This window comes from Gouania willdenowi, chromosome 3 (genome assembly GCF_900634775.1).
Source record: "Gouania willdenowi chromosome 3, fGouWil2.1, whole genome shotgun sequence".
Lineage (NCBI taxonomy): Eukaryota > Metazoa > Chordata > Actinopteri > Blenniiformes > Gobiesocidae > Gouania > Gouania willdenowi.
Genome location: NC_041046.1, coordinates 38,858,577 through 38,884,893, shown reverse-complemented (window position 1 = coordinate 38,884,893; position 26,317 = coordinate 38,858,577). Strand labels below are relative to the sequence as shown.

The window sequence follows — 26,317 nt, the reverse complement described above, 5'->3', positions numbered from 1 at the left end:
CCACATCCTTGACCTTCAAAATGAAATAGAATTTAACCTCTTCACCACATTACAGGGGGAAAAAAGTTATTGAGTTTCAATATCCTGTTGTCAAAACCTCCAAATTGAGTGTATTTATGAATTATTCCATCCATACATTACGTTTCATTGTTTGAAAATAAACGTTTAGATCCTTTTTGTGCACTAAAGTTTCAAGGTTGGGGCACAAAAGTGAGTCCCCCCAAAAAAGGTTGAGTAATTTTCTGTATATAGTACAATGTTTTTACAGTATTTACTTGCTCACATTTCATCAATTTGCTCAAATGGCAAATTCTTTCTATTATTGACATACATATTAATATATTTTTCTTGATGTGATTGAATTGTTTTTAAGCTCACAAAATCAGAACAGTTGAAATCCACTTTCTAAAACACAGATTATAGTACACGTTTAATTGCTTTATAATAGCAATAATTACCATTAAAATGTTTCATTTCTTATATACTTTTAACCGTTAATTTTTTTCCTTCATATATTGTTGCAAGCTTGTGCTGCTAAAATTCTTAAAAGCCATTTATTATTTATTTGTATTTACAATTTTAACAAAAACACGAGTTGTTCATAAGAGAAATTACATTCATTATTCTATATCATATTATATTATTATTATTAGTCTTATATCTGAAGCTCAGTGACGTGCACACTTTCGCCTCCTCTTCCGGTGCTCTTATTGTGAAGGGGCGCACACAGACAGCGGGTGCTCGTGAATGTTCACACCGAGTTTCGCGCTCCTTCCGCGGCAGCAGAGCTCCGGTGTGTCCCGGACACTCGAGATTATTACCCCGGAGCCAGAGAATCCTTCTCAGCAGGTGAGTGCTCGTTTTTAATAAAACAACCTTATGAAACAGACTCAAACTGTGATTATTCTGCTGCACCAAAATGCTGCCATTCAGCGAATTATAACATCAAAATTATCAACGCAAACGATAACGATACGAATATTATAATTTATAGATTTCACACAATATATTTATAAAATAAAAACACAATAATAAATTAGAAAAAATTATAAGAGACCGTGAAATAATGGATTAAGACAATACATCCTTTGAAAAAGCTATTTTAAAAGAAAAATGTTGCAATAAGAAAACAAAACAAAAAGTAAATAAAACAATACACTAGAACAGTGGTACGTGTACCCCTAGGGGTACAGGAGCACATTGCAGGGGGTACTCGGAAAGATTTAATCAATTAATTTAAATTTAATACATTTTTCAGCGTAACCCTTCTGGCTTCCCAAAGTGTGCTTAGAATTAATAACTCAATTAACTTTATTCAGGATTTTTGGGAAGATTTTTAGCCAGTAAAGTCACCTAAAAATGGAAATATAGTGAAACATCAAAGGTTGGTCGAAAGATGAATAAATCAATGATTTATCACAAGCAAATCAAGCAGGTGATTTAGTTTAAACGTCATAAAATCATTCGAACTCTGAGTGAAGTGAGCAGAAATATCATATGACCTTATTAATGCATTGCTGGTCTGTAGTTTCTATAAAGTCCTTGCCTCGTGTGGCTTTGGTCGTTACCCTGAGGATGATCGTTATCTGACGTCATCAGTGGTGATTTTAGTGTTTCATTAGACATTTAACTCTTTCACTAAAAGCAACCAGTGCATGGTTATTATTCAGTGTTTTTATTCTGTAACAACACTGAATACATTGTGTAATGTAATCCAGTGATTCTCAACCTTTTATTATTATTTGGGCCATAGTATAAAGTCATCTTAAAGATTGTTTAAATAATCAGAAATAAAATGGGTTAAAATTTACAAAAAAAAAAAATGGCAGAAAAGGTGGTTAAATGGGATTTAAAAACCAAATAAATTGGTTGAACGTTGCATATTGGAGTGGCCAAAAACAGAGAGAAAAAGTGGTAAAATGGGTTCAAAGTGTCAATATTGGAACAATTTGTTTAAACTGATATGACAAATTCTGAATGTGGTTAAATTGGCAAAAAAAATACACATGAAATCTGGTGAAAAGAGGTTAACAGTGACAATGAGTCAAACATATGTGACATTAGGTGGGAAAAGTGGTGGAAATGGTTGTAAATGCAGAAAATGTCTTAAAAATGTGCAGAACAGGAGTTGAAATTTGATGGAGAAGTGAGATAAATGTCAGTAATGTAGCAAAAATGCATTAAAAGGAGCAAAAATATGGTGAGAAAAAAGGAATAGGTTAACCTGGAAATATGTTAAAATATGGCAAGTTTGCTGTAGTTTCAGAAAATAATTGGGGTGTCCCGATCCAATATCAATATCGGATATTGGTCCGATATCAGCCTGAAAAAGAATATCGGATATCGGATTCAAATTTCTGTTTTTTTCTTTTTTTTTTTCCAATTCATTTTTAATTTATTTTATTCATTTGTAGAATAATGTAAATATTATGTTGAAGGTTATAATAAATGGGTTAGTTATTCTCATACCTACTGTTGCTGACTATTGTTCTCTGTTTGAGTAACATCAGCCTTTTCTAACATTCCACACTACAAAATAAGTCATGATCATTTTTTTATTAAAGAAAAAAAAAAAAGTAACAAAAATATGTATGGTTCATACTGATATCGGATCAATATCGGTATCGGCGGATACGCAAGGCTGCAATATTGGTATCATATCGGAAAAAGTTGAGCAAAAATGGGCTCACAATTTTCCCAAAATAGCCCAAAATGGGGTCCTGACACTAAGGTTGAGAACCAACCACTGATGTAATGATTGACCTCATGGACCGTTCTTCACATCACCATTATATCTGAGATACAGCTCAGTGTGTGATGGTGGTGATGCAGTGCAAAGGTTTGTCTGTGTGAGTGAAACCCCCTCCTGAGGGCCAATCAGAGTTCACGTCCAGGGTCTCTCCTCTAATGATGATGATGGGGCTATGGGTGGGGGGGGGGGTTAGTCACCATCTGCCTTTTAATTCATTTTGCTGTGATTTAATGTGGTTACAGCCTGAGACCTTCATAGATCTTGATGGGGAACTCCCATGTATGTGTATGTGTGAGGACATGAGGTCATGTTAAAAGCTGTTAATGTAATTAGAAAATACAAACCGTCTTCTTCCTATTCTGTGATGATAGACACATGTCTCATTAACACAGAAAATATGTCTTTCATCAGTAATAATTGCTTTATTTCATTATTTTGTGTTAATAAAGGGTTTATTTTTGGAGTCAACTGTTCTTCTATAACATGTAGAGGATTGCTCCACTTAAATGATCATTTCTCTCTCTGTCAAAATAAATGTGTCTTTTTTCATGTTTTACTGCACAAATAATCCCAGTTCAGAGGTAGTATAGTCCAGATGTACCACCTACTGATGTGTTTAACTAGTTCATATCTTTGATTGTGCGGTGTATTATTATCATTATTATTGTTATTATTATTAAAGTATAAAGTGTTGTACTTGAATATAACACAAAGGTTTTTTTTGTTACCATGCGTGTTCTTTTCTTGTTATTCCTTCTCCTCCGATAAATCGTAATTCCCATGTGCGAACAATCACCAAATTTTGCACAAAGGTCCAGTTTTACTTCAGATTGCTTCAGCTGCAAAAACAGTCGTAAAGTTGTCAATATAGCAATCCTCTAAACTTTTAAAAGTTTGAAAATTCACAACAAACCAACCGTATGTGCTACAGATTTCCATTTTCCACCAAACTGTTACTGAAAAACATCCATGTTTAAACCTATTCCAAATCATGAAGTCATCACTCTGTTTAAAAAATAAATAAATAAATAAATAAATAATAATAATAATAATAAATACTATAAATCTTATTAATTCCCCTCCCACAAATTTTGCTCAAGTGTGACCAATTGCGACAGCTCATCTTCAGACTGTCCGAAATTTTGATGTATCCAAAATCAAAATGTTTGACTGTTACCAGTAATGTAATATGTGCTTGCCAATTCTTGCAAAATACATTTTCATTGCCATCATTTTTGAAGTCATAGTAGATGATGTGTGGAAAATATTTGACATTTTATCTCAAAAACTGAATTTTTACACATTTTGAATTTCGATTGAGTCAATGCTAAAATGGCATTCTGAAGTCATTATTTTTGTCTTAATAACTGATTACCTTTACACACTAACAGCTGCTGTCTTATTTTGCCTAAAGTTGCCTGGCCCCAACCCTTGCTGTGCAGCAGCTATAATTTAAGATTTATCTTTACAACTGAAATCATTGAAGTCGAAACTTTTATGAAGCAAATCTACAACTTGTAAACTCCATCATTACTTTGTTTACTTGAAAATGAGACTTTTCTGTCTCTACATGGGTGTGAGATCTTGATTGATTGATGATGATGATGATGATGATGATGATAATGAGGGTTGACTCCTCCTCACTGCTGTCGTGGCTCTCCTCCTCTTTGTGTTTACATGTCAGCTCGTGATGATCGGCTTTAAACCATGCGCTACAAAACAAAAACCTGACTCGTCAACACTGACTCACGTCGCAGATGAATCACTGAAGCAATGTTTTTATCTCCCACGGTCTCATGAACGCCTGTCCATCAAAGCAGCATCCATCAGGACTGGTTGCTATAGAAACAGAAGGACGTTGACTGTACAGCTCGAGGGCCAAGCAAAAGAAAAAGAAAACTTTTGGCCGATCAGTTTTTATCAAAAGACTTTTTGGGGTAAAGCACTTTACCTGAGTGTTTAATTAAATAAATGATGATGCACATTGATGAGCCATAACATAATGACCAGCAGGCTGATACTATTTAGATCCATGTATCACACCTCATGGTGTGATTTGTGGTGCCAAGCATCAAGACATTAGCAGCAGATATTTCGATTGTCTCAAACAAAAAGTGGTTTGAAGGCATATCTTATCCTTCTAAAATCTAAATAATAAACACAGTACAAGTCAAAGTTGGTTGATTAAATCCCTTAAAATTTAGTTGACTAGATGGTAATTACCATACTAGATTTAGCACAGTAATATAAGCCTATGCTAGTTAGATTTGCTCCAGGTTGATGATTGGTTCAGACAGGTGAGACAAGGCAAGGAAAATGTATTTATAAAGTGCATTACATACATAAGGCAATTCAATGTGCTTTACATGATCATAAAGTGCAACAGAAAACATTCAACAGCTTAAAAATCGATAAAGATTTCAGAAAATCAGCAGTAAAAACATTAAATCAATAACAATAATGATTAAAAATCTCCCTCTCAGAATAAGAGTGGCTTTAACTTTGATTTAAAAATGTTCACATTGGATGCTGACTTCAGCTCTGCTGCAGTTTGTTCCACTTCTTTGCAGCATAACAACTAAAAGCAGCATCACCATGTTTACTGTGAGCTCTGGGCTCCACTATCTGACCTGTGTCCATAGATCTGAGAGACCTGCTGGGTTCATACCTGACTAACATCTCACTGATGTATTCTGGACCAAACCCATTCACTCATTTATACACCAGCAGCAGAACTTTAAAGTCTATTCTGACAGCTGATAATAAAAGTAAGAGGAGGTACTTCTGCTATGGTTAGGGCTACAGAATATGGGTTAAACCATTAGAGAGAAGGTCAGAAACCATTGAAGCAGGTGCAGAATATTTGGTCATATTGTTCATAAGTGTATCGCTTCTGCAAATGTTATCTAGAGCGATTTCAGAGCAAATCCTTTGCTTGTACACGGAGGAAATAAAATATATTGTTAATGTTGTTTCTAGACAGAGTGCAGGCATGTGTCTTTGATTGGTGGTTTGTTTCTTTGGCAATGCACCCTCAGGCAGCTGTATATCTCAGAGTGATGATGATGATGATGATAGTGGGTAGAGACGATGAAAGGATGATTAAGTGATCTATTTAGTTACAGTTTGTGTCGGATGCCTGTGGGTGAAAGCAGTTCATCCTGAACTTTGTCATGGTGCTTGTTAAAGCAGCAGCAGATGGTTCAGATGTAGTGAGCACAGAGGACAGTCTTTAATAAACAAACTGCAGTGAACTCGACACTTCATCATTCATTCAGCAGCTCGTCATCCTCTCACACGTGACAGGTGGTCTCATGTCCGCCTCTGATAGGAACCACCATCGCTGACAGAAAGTGCACAGTTGGTCCTGCTCACATGTTCACAGCTCAGACTGTGCCAGCATGTCGCTCTCAAAGCTGGCCAGCGTCCCCCCATGTGTCACACCGTCCCCCCATGTGTCACACCGTCCTGCAGAGACAGCCTGTGATCGTCTTCAGTCCACAGCATGTTTGTGGTTTGTGTGAGTCAATTCAGGAGTAAAAACAAGCTGTAAATGAAACTTGTGTTTTTTATTAATGATGCAATGAGTTAGATTTGGTCCAACCAATCAAATCATTTAAATTTCAGCTTCTGTGGCTGAAAACCATCTCCAGAGTTGGGGTCAATTACATTTTTCAGTTACAATTACATTTTCAATTATCCATGTTCAATTGCAATTTAATTACAAGTACAGTGACCAGCATTTTTTCCCCAATTACAATTAAATTACAATTATTTTTTATCCTTAGAAAGTCAATTACAATTAGGTTTCTCAATTTCTAAAGTTCAATTACAATTTTTCACTATTACTGAGCCTGTAATAAATAACCCAATAAAAGTTAACCTTCATCTTGTGTTAGCTTTCTGTTAGCATCTCTTATGATAACTAGTCCTAAATCATCTAATCATCTCATTTGTTTCTCATCTATTGATTACCTTGTTAGGTTTCCTATAATATAGAAAATACAAGTTTTAATATTTATAGTGTGGGCGTCTGAGCCTTTTTTGTGTCACTTAAACCCCTAGATTTGATATTGTTTTAGTTGTTAGAAAGCTTGATATGAAGCATATTTTAATAATTGTTAACTACATATGTGTGGAACTGTACATAGAACTGTAACATGATTCCCCTGTTTTGCGGTAAATTCTAATTGACAATTTTTATAGAATTTTCATGGCAATTACAATTACAAAGTCAATTATTTAAACTCAATTACAATACAATTACGATTACGACCGTTACAGATTTACTTTACTTGAAATTTTATACATAAGGCTGACATTACGCTGTCACTATCTGTCATTAGCATCAATAAGATGTCATGAAGGCTGTCAGTAAGTGTTGTTCACTAAATTATGACACCTTTGGAGCTATGTTGGCATTTTTTGGGTTAGATGTAGGGATCTAGTGTGGTTAGGCAGGGTTAGGGTAATGAACAACACTTAATGACAGCCTTCATGACACCTTATTCATTCTAATGATAGGTGTCATCTCATAACAATAATAACAGTGTCATGTCAGGCAGCTTAACCTTTTCATTGTTTTTGTCTGGTCTTATCATTTTTAATGCTTTAGCCGCTGCCTATACCTATAAAGACTAGATCTGCAGAAAAGGATATGTACTGTACCTATTGAAGTTGGTTGCAATGCGCCAATGGCATCATTTTTACAGATTTTCCTAAAAATCAACGCTAAGAAAACAAAAGACACATGCACTCTGAAACACAAAAACACCAACTGTTGGAACAACGTCACCTATTTTAGCAGTTTTGTCAATACAGAAGTCCAACATGTCAAGACCTGATGTGGAAAAACCCAACAGGAGTTCTTGGTGTTCTGCAGTATTTGGAGGTAGAAAGCAGATCTCCTTAAAGTCAAAGACCTGGATTTTCTCTTGCACACAGTTCTGAAACATGGAGAGCAATCAGTGAAAGCACCTTAAAGCTACAGTCCTTCATTAACCGCTGGCTAAGCTCAGTTGTGTGGAGTGAGGAAAATCTCAGACGACGAAACCAAAAGCTCATCGCTACATCATCATAAGACAACACCCTAGACGTCAGTCGACTTGGCAAGGCGACGAAATGTGGAGAAGGACCTGGAGGAAATGAAACAGTCCAGGAAGGAGATGGACCAACTGGCGAGGAATCAAGTCCCAGTGCAGAACTCAAGTTTAAGCCCTTTGCTTTCACGATTACCTAATGTTGTTGTTGTTGTTGTTGTGTTCTTTTCAGGCTCTCTTGAGGACCTGAGTCATGGAGAGCGACTGTCTGAGCTGCATGAAGTACCTGATGTTCATCTTTAACTTCCTCATCTTTGTAAGTCTCACATTTCACCTCATGAAAAGTAGTTGATAGTTTACATTACCATTTAAAATAGGACCTGTATCAGATTCCACTGTGAACTGTTTGCGGCTCCGAACTGACCCGCATGCGTAAAAGAACAGTAAATATGATGCCAGATGCTGCACAAACATAAACATGGAGGAAGTTAGTATGTTCGCATTTGTCTAAAGGGTTTTGTGCAGTGGGAGCCGGAGAACAAACGAGCAGAGCCTGAGGATAAAAAGAGAGAGACAAAAATGGTTTGTTTGGGCTTTTTCTGGTGCTAAAATGCTTTCAAACACAGACCAGTTACGATATGAATGTTAAAGCTTTGCTTGTGTGGAAGTGTCACCTATATAAAGTCATTTCAAGTGCATTTCATACTTTGACACTGAGGTTGTATTGAAAACAAAAATCAGATCTGTATCTGATTCAGGACCACATATGAAAGTCGTCTAAATCTGATTTGAATGAATCCGATATGGGTCAGATTTGAGTGTTCACACTGCTTCTAAAAAATCAGATTTGGCCCACTTTTGCCTGCAGCGTGAACAAAGCCCAAGTACCTTTAAACAAGTGAATCATTAGAAAACATGAACTTTTCTCGTTTTTTCTTTAATGGAGAGCCTGAATCTGTGTTTTTGCTGCTTTTGCTCAGTTTGTTCCATCTGTGCGGCTGTAAAGTAACAAGTGTAGTGTTTCAGACTAGAGCCAGAGGGATTTGCAGCTCTCTGCTAACTCCGTCCCTGGACTAATGTCAGGGAGTCAAATCATCTCATTCTCTACAAAGACTCCGTGTAGAAAAGGGCTAAACCTGTCAAAAGCTTCATGTTTTCACTCTGTTTCTAACTGTTGCAGCTTGGTGGCTCCTTCCTGCTGGGTGTGTGTCTCTGGGTGCTGCTGGACCCAATGGGCTTCAGGGAGATCGTGGAGGTCAACCCTCCGCTCTTCACCGTGGTTTACGTGGTCCTGGCTTTGGGAGGGATGCTGTTCCTGCTGGGATTCCTGGGATGCTGCGGAGCCATTCGCGAAAACAAGTGTCTGCTGCTGTTTGTGAGTGTGAAAGGACGCCATCAGAGCACAATATTTATTCGTTTTTTCATTTTCATCGTCAATATCAATGCCCGTTGGCCAATAAAGGAGACAAGATCCTCAGCGTAGAAGCCCAGACAGACAGACAGAGAAATTCACATACAGGAGGCATCTTTACAAAATCTCCTAACCACTCTCAACATAGAGGAGCGGCGGCTCTACTCTGAGCTCCTCGCCCTATCATTTCAAACTCATTTCAGCCACTTTTATTTGTGATTTTGTTCTTTTCATCATAATACAAACGACTGCAACGTAAACTAAACACAGAACTTCCCCTTCTAGCACAGTAGTCATTTTGATCAAATTTAAAATTTCGTTTCAGTCATTGACTAAAATACTTCATTTTAGTCCAAATTTAGTCATCAGGACTATTTCAGTTACAGTCTAGTTTTGATTTGATTTGTTTATTTATTCGGGACAATACATATAAAAAACAACAAAATGCTAAGAAAACATCAGCTAAATGACATTAAGATTTTAGTCAACTAAATGTGTTACAGATATAGTTGACTAAAATATACAAAATAAGCGTTTATACATTTAAACTAACATATGTACATTTATAACCTGATAATATATGTTATTAATGTTTGTAAATAAGTCATAGTCTCGTTGTTGTGACTCAAAAAATATAGTCGCGAAAACTACGACGTATATTTTTAGTCGACAAAATGAACACTGTCTGTTCACCACATCAGAGCTTTCAAACATCTGCATTACTGCAGAATTGTCTGGTCTTGGATAAATGATGAAGCTGAAAGAAAGAAAAGACAACATTTGTCTTCATTTTGTAACTGAAAGGCCAAACTCACTGTGTTCACTGTGTTCAGAACATGACATAAAGCATGTTCTCAGATCTTTGCTGCTTAGGAGGCACACTGAACTGTTTAGTCCACCTCCTTCATCCCGTCTCCATCCAAAGGTGCGAACATAACGACAGCCTGTACCTTAGGAACAGATAATGTTCTCGTCTCTCGTCTCATATGTTTCCGTGCAGTTCTTCTTGCTCATCCTCTTCATCTTCCTGGCTGAGCTCGCTGCTGCCATCCTGGCTTTCCTCTACAGGGACCATGTGAGTACTAAACCTGTTTAAATTCATCCACAACACAGATCAGATCTAATCTCGTGTTTACACTTAGACTTGATTTTGATGACGGTTTAACAAAGCTCCATAATCATAATGATGCACTGATACCATACTTTTATTTTCTTTTACAACAAATAAAACTGACATTTCAAAACATTTTCTGTTAAGGAATAGCTCCTCCTGGCGGACAATACCAAAAAGTACAGCAGAAATAAGCTAACATTCAAAGCCATTGGAATGGGCATCAGTTCCTGGTATTGGTGAACTAGTAGCATATTGGTGCAGTATCTGATTGAGATACACCAATACCAGTATTGGTATTGGTGTATCCCTAGAAATGAAATGGCTTGAACCTGTATTAAGACTTGTGTTGTGATAGTTTATGGCTCATTTAGAGGCTTTAATTTTCCATTTTAAATTTTCCCCAGTTCTCTTTCAGAGTTTACCCATTTCTGTATCACAGTTTACCTTTTTCTGCTTTGTTTCTTGTTCCTTAATCTGATGCCATTTAAAGGCTGTTTAACTTCCTGAAATCATACTTACTTAATATGGTTAATGGAGTGAATTATTTTATATTTCTTTAACTGTATTTGCACAGAATGAAATGGTGTGAGATTCTGTGCGATACTTGACGTCTGTCCTTTTGCTGAAGTTGCTACACATTAGGCTTGCTTTACACTAGAAAATCTGAATGTAAATTAGAGATATTGTCTCAAAATAATTCCTGTCATGTAGCTATTTTTAATTTAGGAGGTGAACTTTGTCACATTACATCAGATTTTGTGCAATAATTGACATTTCCGTGCTTCTGATCACCTGTTTATGTTGAAAGATTGCGTAGAAATGCATGATATTGTTCCAAAACGCATATATGGGTATAGTCCTTGTCATATTTCAATTTCCTTTTGATTTTGTTTAAAAACACATACAAAATAATTTAGAAAAAAAAAACAATTATACAATTTCCATTTCAGGAAGTTAATTCCATCATTGTTCAGAATCAAAACTCGTTGTAGTTTTGATTTAAGGTGAAGTTCATAAGTTGAGACTTTTAGCTCATACTGATTGAGAAAAGATTGATTTGTGTCAGAGTTCCATGTTTTACACTAGTTTTCATTTAATCTTAGACAGGTTTAAGATGTTTTGGCGTAATATATGAAATCTGTGCCTTGCCTGTTAAATGGTTGACTAGATAAAGAACTAGTTAAAATATTAATTTGTGGTGGTGAAATAGTGTGAAAATTTCATTTTTTTCCCCCCAAAACAAAAGAGACGAGAAGCAGTCAAGCACGATGGGTCTAAATTTCTGATACGATTTGTCTTGTTGCTGGAACATAGTCTGTATTTTTTACTATAAATCTAAAGTGTAATTCAGGATTTTGCCTTAAAATCCACACAAAATGAGCGATTCCAAAATTAGGCAGTGATTACAGCTTATGGAAGAGGAGCCTGTGTGGTATAGGTAGAAGACGGGTGTACGGGGGCGCCCGCCTGGACAAGAAACTGTAGCGGGAGTAGGCTCTAGTGGGATAGGATCTCGGTCAGAGCCATTTGGACTGAGTTGGGAGTTAAATGAATGTAACAGAAGTAGCCCCAATGTTGTATTGGGTCTGAGGTACTGTTACAGGGTGTTTCTCCAGCTGGGTTAGTGTGTGAGGCTAAGGTACTGATTACAGAGTGAGATGTCCAGTTTTTGGTCAGGGTTTCCACTGCCGACCACCTTTGGTCCGTATATAACAGGCAAAGGTTTGTGTTTCCCGCTGTGCAAGTAAAAGAACTATTACAGGCAGAGTTATTGAGATAACCATAGCACCAGCACGAAGGCCGGTGACTGTGTAACAACTGGGAAACAGAAGCATTCTCATTGTGGTACTGAGTCTCACTTAAGCTGAGGAACTGTTTTTTAGGGTGTTTTCTACGTTGTAGCATGTCGCTCAGTTGCTCTGCTCGAGGGACTTGTAGGAACCAATTCTGAATCGTGTAATGAAGTGCTGCAGCCTTCAAAAAATATTCTGCCATATTACCTGAATTACACTGAATTCTGGTCAGTGATGCTCAACTAATAAAGATAAATACATAAATGATTAAATAAAAGGTTTTATTTTGGTCACTGTGGTGTCTGTGTTGTTGTTGTTGTTGTTGTTGTTGTTGTTGTTGTTGTTGTTGTTGTTGTTCCTGTGATGGCCATTGTCTGTTTGTTTGTCTGTTTGTTTTTGTGATGTTAAGAGAAAATAAGGAACATAATTGACAATAAGGCAGATGGTAAAATAATGAGTTCGGAGCAATGATGATGTCAGCATAAAAATATATTAATAGAAAAATTAGAAAAAAATTGACCAAGACCCTGTTAACTGTGAAAATAGCGTTTATTCTGGAAAATAGAACTTATAACTGATGTGGAGAGCTACAGTGAGGAAGTTTACTTCAGACATATTCAGAAAATAAATAACATAAAGATAAAAATGAAGAAAGTAATATGGGTATACACTACTATAAATGCAAAAGACAACATTAATTATGAATTCAGTTCTTTAGACTGAGTCCCATCCTGGTTTTGGTCCTACTCGTGTTTAAGAGACCACTTTAAATTTAACCTACAGAATTATCTGAGACAGACTATCCTTTGTATTCTTTCAGTTAACCAGAGACTATTTCACCCGTGAACTGAAGCGTCACTACAAGGTTAACAACAACAACACTGACGTGTTCTCGTCCACATGGAACGCCATCATGACCACGGTGAGGCTTTCACATTGGCTCCTCTCACTCGGTCACATGGCTCTTTAATGCCCCTCCTCTTTCTACAGTTTGACTGCTGTGGCGTTGGTGGACCTCAGGACTTTGAAAAGAGTCGGTTCAGGTTCCTCAGACCCTCTGATGTGGTCCCTGAGGCCTGTTGCCTCAAGGACAGTTACCATAGAGACGGAGTCTTAGAGCAGTGCTTGAGCGGGAACGAGGCCTTCATACACGACAAGGTCCCTCCAGCACACACACACACACACACACACACACACACAAACACACACATCTCAGAAAGATCTTTCCCTCAGTTTTGAGGCGTTTTTAATGCTTTACTATAGCCTTACCTCCGTTTTGAGGCGTTTTTAATTTTTTCGCCATTTTCATGCCTTACTATAGCCTTACCTCCGTTTTGAGGCGTTTTTTAGTAAGGCCATTTTTTTTTAGTAAGGCCATTTTTATGCCTTACTATAGCCTTACCTCCGTTTTGAGGCGTTTGAAATTTTTTCGCCATTTTTATGCCTTACTATAGCCTTACCTCCGTTTTGAGGCGGTTTTAATTTTTTCGCCATTTTTATGCCTTACTATAGCCTTACCTCCGTTTTGAGGCGTTTGAAATTTTTTCGCCATTTTTATGCCTTACTATAGCCTTACCTCCGTTTTGAGGCGTTTGAAATTTTTTCGCCATTTTTATGCCTTACTATAGCCTTACCTCCGTTTTGAGGCGTTTGAAATTTTTTCGCCATTTTTATGCCTTGCTATAGCCTTACCTCCGTTTTGAGGCGTTTGAAATTTTTTCGCCATTTTTATGCCTTGCTATAGCCTTACCTCCGTTTTGAGGCGTTTGAAATTTTTTCGCCATTTTTATGCCTTGCTATAGCCTTACCTCCGTTTTGAGGCGTTTGAAATTTTTTCGCCATTTTCATGCCTTGCTATAGCCTTACCTCCGTTTTGAGGCGTTTGAAATTTTTTCGCCATTTTTATGCCTTACTATAGCCTTACCTCCGTTTTGAGGCGTTTTTAATTTTTTCGCCATTTTTATGCCTTACTATAGCCTTACCTCCGTTTTGAGGCGTTTTTAATTTTTTCGCCATTTTTATGCCTTACTATAGCCTTACCTCCGTTTTGAGGCGTTTTGAATTTTTTCGCCATTTTTATGCCTTACTATAGCCTTACCTCCGTTTTGAGGCGTTTGAAATTTTTTCGCCATTTTTATGCCTTACTATAGCCTTACCTCCGTTATGAGGCGTTTGAAATTTTTTCGCCATATTTATGCCTTACTATAGCCTTACCTCCGTTTTGAGGCGTTTTTAATTTTTTCGCCATTTTTATGCCTTACTGTAGCCTTACCTCCGTTTTGAGGCGTTTGAAATTTTTTCGCCATTTTTATGCCTTACTATAGCCTTACCTCCGTTTTGAGGCGTTTGAAATTTTTTCGCCATTTTTATGCCTTACTATAGCCTTACCTCCGTTTTGAGGCGTTTGAAATTTTTTCGCCATTTTTATGCCTTACTATAGCCTTACCTCCGTTTTGAGGCGTTTGAAATTTTTCGCCATTTTTATGCCTTACTATAGCCTTACTTCCGTTTTGAGGCGTTTGAAATTTTTTCGCCATTTTTATGCCTTACTATAGCCTTACTTCCGTTTTGAGGCGTTTGAAATTTTTTCGCCATTTTTATGCCTTACTATAGCCTTACCTCCGTTTTGAGGCGTTTTTAATTTTTTTCGCCATTTTTATGCCTTACTATAGCCTTACCTCCGTTTTGAGGCGTTTGAAATTTTTTCGCCTTTTTTTGCCTTACTATAGCCTGACCTCCGTTTTGAGGCGTTTGAAATTTTTTCGCCATTTTTATGGTTTACTATAGCCTTACCTCCGTTTTGAGGCGTTTTTAATTTTTTCGCCATTTTCATGCCTTACTATAGCCTTACCTCCGTTTTGAGGCGTTTTTTAGTAAGGCCATTTTTTTTTAGTAGGGCCATTTTTTTGCCTTATTATAGCCTTACCTCCGTTTTGAGGCATTTTAATTTTTTTCGCCATTTTTATGCCTTACTATAGCCTTACCTCCGTTTTGAGGCGTTTGAAATTTTTTCGCCATTTTTATGCCTTACTATAGCCTTACCTCCGTTTTGAGGCGTTTGAAATTTTTTCGCCATTTTTATGCCTTAGTATAGCCTTACCTCCGTTTTGAGGCGTTTGAAATTTTTTCGCCATTTTTATGCTTTACTATAGCCTTACCTCCGTTTTGAGGCGTTTTTAATTTTTTCGCCATTTTCATGCCTTACTATAGCCTTACCTCCGTTTTGAGGCGTTTTTTAGTAAGGCCATTTTTTTTTAGTAAGGCCATTTTTATGCCTTACTATAGCCTTACCTCCGTTTTGAGGCGTTTGAAATTTTTTCGCCATTTTTATGCCTTACTATAGCCTTACCTCCGTTTTGAGGCGGTTTTAATTTTTTCGCCATTTTTATGCCTTACTATAGCCTTACCTCCGTTTTGAGGCGTTTGAAATTTTTTCGCCATTTTTATGCCTTACTATAGCCTTACCTCCGTTTTGAGGCGTTTGAAATTTTTTCGCCATTTTTATGCCTTACTATAGCCTTACCTCCGTTTTGAGGCGTTTGAAATTTTTTCACCATTTTTATGCCTTGCTATAGCCTTACCTCCGTTTTGAGGCGTTTGAAATTTTTTCGCCATTTTTATGCCTTGCTATAGCCTTACCTCCGTTTTGAGGCGTTTGAAATTTTTTCGCCATTTTTATGCCTTGCTATAGCCTTACCTCCGTTTTGAGGCGTTTGAAATTTTTTCGCCATTTTTATGCCTTACTATAGCCTTACCTCCGTTTTGAGGCGTTTGAAATTTTTTCGCCATTTTTATGCCTTACTATAGCCTTACCTCCGTTTTGAGGCGTTTTTAATTTTTTCGCCATTTTTATGCCTTACTATAGCCTTACCTCCGTTTTGAGGCGTTTGAAATTTTTTCGCCATTTTTATGCCTTACTATAGCCTTACCTCCGTTATGAGGCGTTTGAAATTTTTTCGCCATATTTATGCCTTACTATAGCCTTACCTCCGTTTTGAGGCGTTTTTAATTTTTTCGCCATTTTTATGCCTTATTATAGCCTTACCTCCGTTTTGAGGCGTTTGAAATTTTTTCGCCATTTTTATGCCTTACTATAGCCTTACCTCCGTTTTGAGGCGTTTGAAATTTTTTCGCCATTTTTATGCCTTACTATAGCCTTACCTCCGTTTTGAGGCGTTTGAAATTTTTTCGCCATTTTTATGCCTTACTATAGCCTTACCTCCGTTTTGAGGCGTTTGAAATTTTTTCGCCATTTTTATGCTTTACTATAGCCTTACCTCCGTTTTGAGGCGTTTGAAATTTTTTCGCCATTTTTATGCCTTACTATAGCCTTACCTCCGTTTTGAGGCGTTTGAAATTTTTTCGCCATTTTTATGCCTTACTATAGCCTTACCTCCGTTTTGAGGCGTTTGAAATTTTTTCGCCATTTTTATGCCTTACTATAGCCTTACCTCCGTTTTGAGGCGGTTTTAATTTTTTCGCCTATTTTATGCCTTACTATAGCCTTACCTCCGTTTTGAGGCGTTTTAAATTTTTTCGCCATTTTTATGCCTTGCTATAGCCTTACCTCCGTTTTGAGGCGTTTGAAATTTTTTCGCCATTTTTATGCCTTGCTATAGCCTTACCTCCGTTTTGAGGCGTTTGAAACTTTTTTCGCCATTTTTATGCCTTGCTATAGCCTTACCTCCGTTTTGAGGCGTTTGAAATTTTTTCGCCATTTTTATGCCTTGCTATAGCCTTACCTCCGTTTTGAGGCGTTTGAAATTTTTTCGCCATTTTAATGCCTTACTATAGCCTTACCTCCGTTTTGAGGCGTTTGAAATTTTTTCGCCATTTTTATGCCTTACTATAGCCTTACCTCCGTTTTGAGGCGTTTGAAATTTTTTCGCCATTTTTATGCCTTACTATAGCCTTACCTCCGTTTTGAGGCGTTTGAAATTTTTTCGCCATTTTTATGCTTTACTATAGCCTTACCTCCGTTTTGAGGCGTTTGAAATTTTTTCGCCATTTTTATGCCTTACTATAGCCTTACCTCCGTTTTGAGGCATTTTTAATTTTTTCGCCATTTTCATGCCTTACTATAACCTTACCTCCGTTTTGAGGCGTTTTTTAGTAAGGCCATTTTTATGCCTTACTATAGCCTTACCTCCGTTTTGAGGCGTTTGAAATTTTTTCGCCATTTTTATGCCTTACTATAGCCTTACCTCCGTTTTGAGGCGTTTTTAATTTTTTCGCCATTTTTATGCCTTACTATAGCCTTACCTCCGTTTTGAGGCGTTTTTTAGTAAGGCCATTTTTTTTTAGTAAGGCCATTTTTATGCCTTACTATAGCCTTACCTCCGTTTTGAGGCGTTTGAAATTTTTTTCGTCCGTTTTTATGCCTTACTATAGCCTTACTTCTGTTTTGAAGCTTTTTATATTTTTTTTGCCTGTTTTTATGCCTTACTATAGCCTTACCTCCGTTTTGAGGCGTTTGAAATTTTTTCGCCATTTTTATGCCTTACTATAGCCTTACCTCCGTTTTGAGGCGTTTGAAATTTTTTCGCCATTTTTATGCCTTACTATAGCCTTACCTCCGTTTTGAGGCGTTTGAAATTTTTTCGCCATTTTTATGCCTTGCTATAGCCTTACCTCCGTTTTGAGGCGTTTGAAATTTTTTCGCCATTTTTATGCCTTGCTATAGCCTTACCTCCGTTTTGAGGCGTTTGAAATTTTTTCGCCATTTTTATGCCTTACTATAGCCTTACCTCCGTTTTGAGGCGTTTGAAATTTTTTCGCCATTTTTATGCCTTACTATAGCCTTACCTCCGTTTTGAGGCGTTTTTAATTTTTTCGCCATTTTTATGCCTTACTATAGCCTTACCTCCGTTTTGAGGCGTTTGAAATTTTTTCGCCATTTTTATGCCTTACTATAGCCTTACCTCCGTTTTGAGGCGTTTTTAATTTTTTCGCCATTTTTATGCCTTACTATAGCCTTACCTCCGTTTTGAGGCGTTTGAAATTTTTTCGCCATTTTTATGCCTTACTATAGCCTTACCTCCGTTATGAGGCGTTTGAAATTTTTTCGCCATATTTATGCCTTACTATAGCCTTACCTCCGTTTTGAGGCGTTTTTAATTTTTTCGCCATTTTTATGCCTTACTATAGCCTTACCTCCGTTTTGAGGCGTTTGAAATTTTTTCGCCATTTTTATGCCTTACTATAGCCTTACCTCCGTTTTGAGGCGTTTGAAATTTTTTCGCCATTTTTATGCCTTACTATAGCCTTACCTCCGTTTTGAGGCGTTTGAAATTTTTTCGCCATTTTTATGCCTTACTATAGCCTTACCTCCGTTTTGAGGCGTTTGAAATTTTTTCGCCATTTTTATGCTTTACTATAGCCTTACCTCCGTTTTGAGGCGTTTGAAATTTTTTCGCCATTTTTATGCCTTACTATAGCCTTACCTCCGTTTTGAGGCATTTTTAATTTTTTCGCCATTTTCATGCCTTACTATAGCCTTACCTCCGTTTTGAGGCGTTTTTTAGTAAGGCCATTTTTTTTTAGTAAGGCCATTTTTATGCCTTACTATAGCCTTACCTCCGTTTTGAGGCGTTTGAAATTTTTTCGCCATTTTTATGCCTTACTATAGCCTTACCTCCGTTTTGAGGCGTTTTTAATTTTTTCGCCATTTTATGCCTTACTATAGCCTTACCTCCGTTTTGAGGCGTTTTTAATTTTTTCGCCATTTTTATGCCTTACTATAGCCTTACCTCCGTTTTGAGGCGTTTTTAATTTTTTCGCCATTTTTATGCCTTACTATAGCCTTACCTCCGTTTTGAGGCGTTTGAAATTTTTTCGCCATTTTTATGCCTTACTATAGCCTTACCTCCGTTTTGAGGCGTTTTTAATTTTTTCGCCATTTTTATGCCTTACTATAGCCTTACCTCCGTTTTGAGGCGTTTGAAATTTTTTCGCCATTTTTATGCCTTACTATAGCCTTACCTCCGTTTTGAGGCGTTTGAAATTTTTTCATGACATTTTATGCCTTACTATAGCCTTACCTCCGTTTTTGAGGCGTTTGAAATTTTTTCGCCATTTTTATGCCTTACTATAGCCTTACCTCCGTTTTGAGGCGTTTGAAATTTTTTCGCCATTTTTATGCCTTACTATAGCCTTACCTCCGTTTTGAGGCGGTTTTAATTTTTTCGCCATTTTTATGCCTTACTATAGCCTTACTTCCGTTTTGAGGCGTTTTTAATTTTTTCGCCATTTTTATGCCTTACTATAGCCTTACCTCCGTTTTGAGGCGTTTGAAATTTTTTCGCCATTTTTATGCCTTACTATAGCCTTACCTCCTTTTTGAGGCGTTTGAAATTTTTTTGCCTGTTTTTTTGCCTTACTATAGCCTTACCTCCGTTTGAGGCGTTTTTATTTTTTTCGCCATTTTTATGCCTTACTATAGCCTTACCTCCGTTTTGAGGCGTTTTTAATTTTTTCGCCATTTTTATGCCTTACTATAGCCTTACTTCCGTTTTGAGGCGTTTGAAATTTTTTCGCCATTTTTATGCCTTACTATAGCCTTACCTCCGTTTTGAGGCGTTTTTAATTTTTTCGCCATTTTTATGCCTTACTATAGCCTTACTTCCGTTTTGAGGCGTTTGAAATTTTTTCGCCATTTTTATGCCTTACTATAGCCTTACCTCCGTTTTGAGGCGTTTTTAATTTTTTCGCCATTTTTATGCCTTACTATAGCCTTACCTCCGTTTTGAGGCGTTTTTAATTTTTTCGCCATTTTTATGCCTTACTATAGCCTTACCTCCGTTTTGAGGCGTTTGAAATTTTTTCGCCATTTTTATGCCTTGCTATAGCCTTACCTCCGTTTTGAGGCGTTTGAAATTTTTTCGCCATTTTTATGCCTTACTATAGCCTTACCTCCGTTTTGAGGCGTTTGAAATTTTTTCGCCATTTTTATGCCTTACTATAGCCTTACCTCCGTTTTGAGGCGTTTAAAATTTTTTCGCCATTTTTATGCTTTACTATAGCCTTACCTCCGTTTTGAGGCGTTTGAAATTTTTTCGCCATTTTTATGCCTTACTATAGCCTTACCTCCGTTTTGAGGCATTTTTAATTTTTTCGCCATTTTCATGCCTTACTATAGCCTTACCTCCGTTTTGAGGCGTTTTTTAGTAAGGCCATTTTTTTTTAGTAAGGCCATTTTTATGCCTTACTATAGCCTTACCTCCGTTTTGAGGCGTTTGAAATTTTTTCGCCATTTTTATGCCTTACTATAGCCTTACCTCCGTTTTGAGGCGTTTGAAATTTTTTCGCCATTTTTATGCCTTACTATAGCCTTACCTCCGTTTTGAGGCGTTTGAAATTTTTCGCCATTTTTATGCCTTACTATAGCCTTACCTCCGTTTTGAGGCGTTTGAAATTTTTTCGCCATTTTTATGCCTTACTATAGCCTTACTTCCGTTTTGAGGCGTTTGAAATTTTTTCACCATTTTTATGCCTTACTATAGCCTTACCTCCGTTTTGAGGCGTTTTTAATTTTTTCGCCATTTTTATGCCTTACTATAGCCTTACTTCCGTTTTGAGGCGTTTGAAATTTTTTCGCCATTTTTATGCCTTACTATAGCCTTACCTCCGTTTTGAGGCATTTTTAATTTTTTCGCCATTTTCATGCCTTACTATAGCCTTACCTCCGTTTTGAGGCGTTTTTTTAGTAAGGCCATTTTTTTTTAGTAAGGCCATTTTTATGCCTTACTATAGCCTTACCTCCGTTTATTAAGGCGTTTGAAATTTTTTCGCCATTTTTATGCCTTACTATAGCCTTACCTCCATTTTTTTTGCATCTGAAATTTTTTCGCCATTTTTTATGCCTTACTATAGCCTTACCTCCGTTTTTGGCATTTAAATATTTTTCGCCATTTTTATGCCTTACTATAGCCTTACCTCCGTTTTGAGGCGTTTGAAATTTTTTCGCCATTTTTATGCCTTACTATAGCCTTACTTCCGTTTTGAGGCGTTTGAAATTTTTTCACCATTTTTATGCCTTACTATAGCCTTACCTCCGTTTTGAGGCGTTTTTAATTTTTTCGCCATTTTTATGCCTTACTATAGCCTTACTTCCGTTTTGAGGCGTTTGAAATTTTTTCGCCATTTTTATGCCTTACTATAGCCTTACTTCCGTTTTGAGGCGTTTGAAATTTTTTCGCCATTTTTATGCTTTACTATAGCCTTACCTCCGTTTTGAGGCGTTTTTAATTTTTTCGCCATTTTTATGCCTTACTATAGCCTTACCTCCGTTTTGAGGCATTTTTAATTTTTCCGCCATTTTCATGCCTTACTATAGCCTTACCTCCGTTTTGAGGCGTTTTTTAGTAAGGCCATTTTTATGCCTTACTATAGCCTTACCTCCGTTTTGAGGCGTTTGAAATTTTTTCGCCATTTTTATGCCTTACTATAGCCTTACCTCCGTTTTGAGGCGTTTTTAATTTTTTCACCCATTTTATGCCTTACTATAGCCTTACTTCCGTTTTGAGGCGTTTTTAATTTTTTCGCCATTTTTATGCCTTACTATAGCCTTACCTCCGTTTTGAGGCGTTTGAAATTTTTTCGCCATTTTTATGCCTTACTATAGCCTTACCTCCGTTTTGAGGCGTTTGAAATTTTTTTGCCATTTTTATGCCTTACTATAGCCTTACCTCCGTTTTGAGGCGTTTTTAATTTTTTCGCCATTTTTATGCCTTACTATAGCCTTACCTCCGTTTTGAGGCGTTTTTAATTTTTTCGCCATTTTTATGCCTTACTATAGCCTTACTTCCGTTTCGAGGTGTTTGAAATTTTTTTGCCCGTTTTTATGCCTTACTATAGCCTTACCTCCGTTTTGAAGCATTTTAATTTCTTTGCCCATTTTTATGCCTTACGCCTTACCTCCGTTTCAAGGTGTTTGAATTTTTTTCGCCATTTTTATGCCTTACTATAGCCTTACTTCCGTTTTGAGGCGTTTAAAATTTTTTCGCCATTTTTATGCTTTACTATAGCCTTACTTCCGTTTTGAGGCGTTTGAAATTTTTTCGCCATTTTTATGCCTTACTATAGCCTTACCTCCGTTTTGAGGCGTTTTTAATTTTTTCGCCATTTTTATGCCTTACTATAGCCTTACCTCCGTTTTGAGGCGTTTTTAATTTTTTCGCCATTTTTATGCCTTACTATAGCCTTACCTCCGTTTTGAGGCGTTTGAAATTTTTTCGCCATTTTTATGCCTTGCTATAGCCTTACCTCCGTTTTGAGGCGTTTGAAATTTTTTCGCCATTTTTATGCCTTACTATAGCCTTACCTCCGTTTTGAGGCGTTTGAAATTTTTTCGCCATTTTTATGCCTTACTATAGCCTTACCTCCGTTTTGAGGCGTTTAAAATTTTTTCGCCATTTTTATGCCTTACTATAGCCTTACCTCCGTTTTGAGGCGTTTGAATTTTTTTCGCCATTTTTATGCCTTACTATAGCCTTACCTCCGTTTTGAGGCATTTTTAATTTTTTCGCCATTTTCATGCCTTACTATAGCCTTACCTCCGTTTTGAGGCGTTTTTTTAGTAAGGCCATTTTTTTTTAGTAAGGCCATTTTTATGCCTTACTATAGCCTTACCTCCGTTTTGAGGCGTTTGAAATTTTTTCGCCATTTTTATGCCTTACTATAGCCTTACCTCCGTTTTGAGGCGTTTGAAATTTTTTCGCCATTTTTATGCCTTACTATAGCCTTACCTCCGTTTTGAGGCGTTTGAAATTTTTCGCCATTTTTATGCCTTACTATAGCCTTACCTCCGTTTTGAGGCGTTTGAAATTTTTTCGCCATTTTTATGCCTTACTATAGCCTTACTTCCGTTTTGAGGCGTTTGAAATTTTTTCACCATTTTTATGCCTTACTATAGCCTTACCTCCGTTTTGAGGCGTTTTTAATTTTTTCGCCATTTTTATGCCTTACTATAGCCTTACTTCCGTTTTGAGGCGTTTGAAATTTTTTCGCCATTTTTATGCCTTACTATAGCCTTACCTCCGTTTTGAGGCGTTTTTAATTTTTTCGCCATTTTTATGCCTTACTATAGCCTTACCTCCGTTTTGAGGCGTTTTTAATTTTTTCGCCATTTTTATGCCTTACTATAGCCTTACCTCCGTTTTGAGGCGTTTGAAATTTTTTCGCCATTTTTATGCCTTGCTATAGCCTTACCTCCGTTTTGAGGCGTTTGAAATTTTTTCGCCATTTTTATGCCTTACTATAGCCTTACGTCTTTTTTTGAGGCGTTTGAAATTTTTTCATATAGTTTATGCCTTACTATAGCCTTACCTTCGTTTGGAGGCGTTTGAAATTTTTTCGCCATTTTTATGCTTTACTATAGCCTTACCTCCGTTTTGAGGCGTTTGAAATTTTTTCGCCATTTTTATGCCTTACTATAGCCTTACCTCCGTTTTGAGGCATTTTTAATTTTTTCGCCATTTTCATGCCTTACTATAGCCTTACCTCCGTTTTGAGGCGTTTTTTAGTAAGGCCATTTTTTTTTAGTAAGGCCATTTTTATGCCTTACTATAGCCTTACCTCCGTTTTGAGGCGTTTGAAATTTTTTCGCCATTTTTATGCCTTACTATAGCCTTACCTCCGTTTTGAGGCGTTTTAAATTTTTTCGCCATTTTTATGCCTTACTATAGCCTTACCTCCGTTTTGAGGCGTTTGAAATTTTTCGCCATTTTTATGCCTTACTATAGCCTTACCTCCGTTTTGAGGCGTTTGAAATTTTTTCGCCATTTTTATGCCTTACTATAGCCTTACTTCCGTTTTGAGGCGTTTGAAATTTTTTCACCATTTTTATGCCTTACTATAGCCTTACCTCCGTTTTGAGGCGTTTTTAATTTTTTTGCCATTTTTATGCCTTACTATAGCCTTACTTCCGTTTTGAGGCGTTTGAAATTTTTTCGCCATTTTTATGCCTTACTATAGCCTTACTTCCGTTTTGAGGCGTTTGAAATTTTTTCGCCATTTTTATGCCTTACTATAGCCTTACCTCCGTTTTGAGGCGTTTTTAATTTTTTCGCCATTTTTATGCCTTACTATAGCCTTACCTCCGTTTTGAGGCGTTTGAAATTTTTTCAACATTTTAATGTATTACTATAGACTTACTTCAGTTTTGAAGCGTTTTAAAAAATTTTGATGTTTTGAGGCGTTTTAAATTTTTTCACCATTGTATATTCCTTATTTCCATTTTAAAGCATTTGAAATATGTTCGCTTTTTTTTTTTTTCTTTGCTATAGCCTTATCTCAGTTTTGAATGTTTTTCACTTTTTTCAAAATTTTCATGGGTAAGTGCTTTTTTACCCCAGTTTATGTGTGCTCATCATATTTTTTATTTAGGGTTTTATGATAGCTCTATCTCAGAAAAAAAAAAGTCATTTTTTTTTACTATACTTCACTTACCTCTGATTTTGGGTGTTTTTCCACATTTTTCATGGCGTGCAGCGTTTTCACCCCAGTTTAAGTGTACTTATCATATTTTAACTAGTTTATAGTGTTTTATAATAATATCCTTATGTCAGAAAAAAGATATTAACTTTTTTTTTTTCACTTTAGGGCTGTTACTCTGCCATGGTGGATTACTTTGAGACCTACATCTACACGGCTGGAGCACTGGCCATCATCGTGCTCACTATTGAAGTAAGTCATCTCTTTTTGTCTCGACTTCTGTTATCCATTCAGATTAGAAATTCTTTAAACAACAACTAAAAAACGTAAAACACAAAAAATTGTTCCAAAAAAACACATAATGACAACAGAAGCACCCAAAACGAGAGAAAAATTAACTAAATGACACAAAACAAACTCAAACATCGACAAAAACACATGAGAGAAAAATACACAAAATGACAGCAAAACTGCAAAAAACAACAGAAATATTGGTCATTATTCTAAATTCTGACATGAATGTTGATAATGTGACTCAGATCAGATCATCACAGAGTTGTGGCCCCCGCTGTGATAAAAATCCCTGCCCTATTCTGCATGTCAGAGGAATAAAGTGTATTATGTATTTGAATGGCAGCTGTTTAACATTTCACTGGCGCCACCTGTTGGAGTGGAGATGAAATGGTTTAAGTTTGAGGAGCAAAGACGTGCCATGGACATGTTTCAGTTTATATGACAGTTGAACTCGTGCTGTGCTGCTGTTTGTCTTTCTTCGTGCAGCTCTTTGCGATGGTGTTCGCCATGTGTTTATTCAGAGGGATCCAATAACCACGGCCTTCACCATCATCCTCATCGTCGTCAGCCATCAAAGAGGCTGAAGCAGGAGGAACAAAGTGTGATTTCAGGGAGTTGGTGTTTGGATGGAGATCCTCCATCGCTGAATGAAAGAGAAGATGTTCAGTCGGAGCTGGAGCCTCATTTCAGCACCAGAACCAGACTCACTCACTCAGTGCTGTGGAGAGGAAGAGGAAGAGGAAGAGGAAGAGGAAGAGGAAGAGGAAGGAGGAGACACTTTGAACCAGTTTTCTAACCTTTACTGACCCACAGCACAGCTTATGGTTTCTACTGCCACCTACCAGGGTTGGGGTCAATTATAATTGAAATTGCATAATTGATAACAAATTACAATTATGCCGTAATTATAAATGTAATTTTAATTTTAAAAATCTGTTGCTGTCGTAATCGTGATTAAACTGTAATTGAGTTCAGATAATTGACTTTGTAATTGCCATGAAAATTCTCCAAAAATGGTCAATTATGATTTAACGCAAAACTGTGTTACAGTTCTTTGTCCAGTTCTACACATACGTAGTTCATTATTATTAAAATATGTTTCGTATCAAGCTTTCCCACATTTTACCATTTAAAAATAATTCAAATCGAGGGCTATACTGACGCAAAAAAGGCTGAGACGCCCATACCAAAAATATTAAAACCTATATTTTCATTGATTAGGTAGCCTAACAAAGTAATCAATAGATAGGAAATAAATTAGATGATAGATATTTGTTTCTAGTATATTTTACAGCTGATTTAGGTTATTCATTTCAGGCTCGGTAATTGTGATTAATTGTAATTGAACTTTTGTAAAAAAAAAAAAAAAAAATGCTTGTCACTGTAATCATAAATGAATTGTAATTGAAGATGGATAATTGAAAATGTAATTGTAATTGTATAAATGTAAATATACAAATTATTTTGCTGTAATTGAGTTCA

The 26,317-nt window shown here is 36.7% G+C and overlaps 1 protein-coding gene across 2 annotated transcripts; it reads left to right on the top strand.

The window, feature by feature from the left end:
• Positions 1–725: 725 nt before the first annotated feature.
• On the top strand, positions 726–25,785 carry LOC114458610 (tetraspanin-18-like). Of its 2 annotated transcripts, none has more exons than XM_028441045.1 (8): positions 726–849; positions 8,024–8,107; positions 8,972–9,166; positions 10,203–10,277; positions 12,930–13,031; positions 13,130–13,267; positions 24,710–24,793; positions 25,322–25,785. In XM_028441045.1, exons 2-8 carry the CDS (start codon positions 8,045–8,047, stop codon positions 25,367–25,369), a joined length of 705 nt encoding a protein of 234 aa, XP_028296846.1. In that variant the 5' UTR covers positions 726–849; positions 8,024–8,044; the 3' UTR covers positions 25,370–25,785. The 2 variants fall into 2 exon arrangements, with proteins under 2 accessions (XP_028296846.1, XP_028296838.1); XM_028441037.1 differs by having other exon boundaries at positions 13,100–13,267.
• The last annotated feature ends 532 nt before the right edge of the window (positions 25,786–26,317 follow it).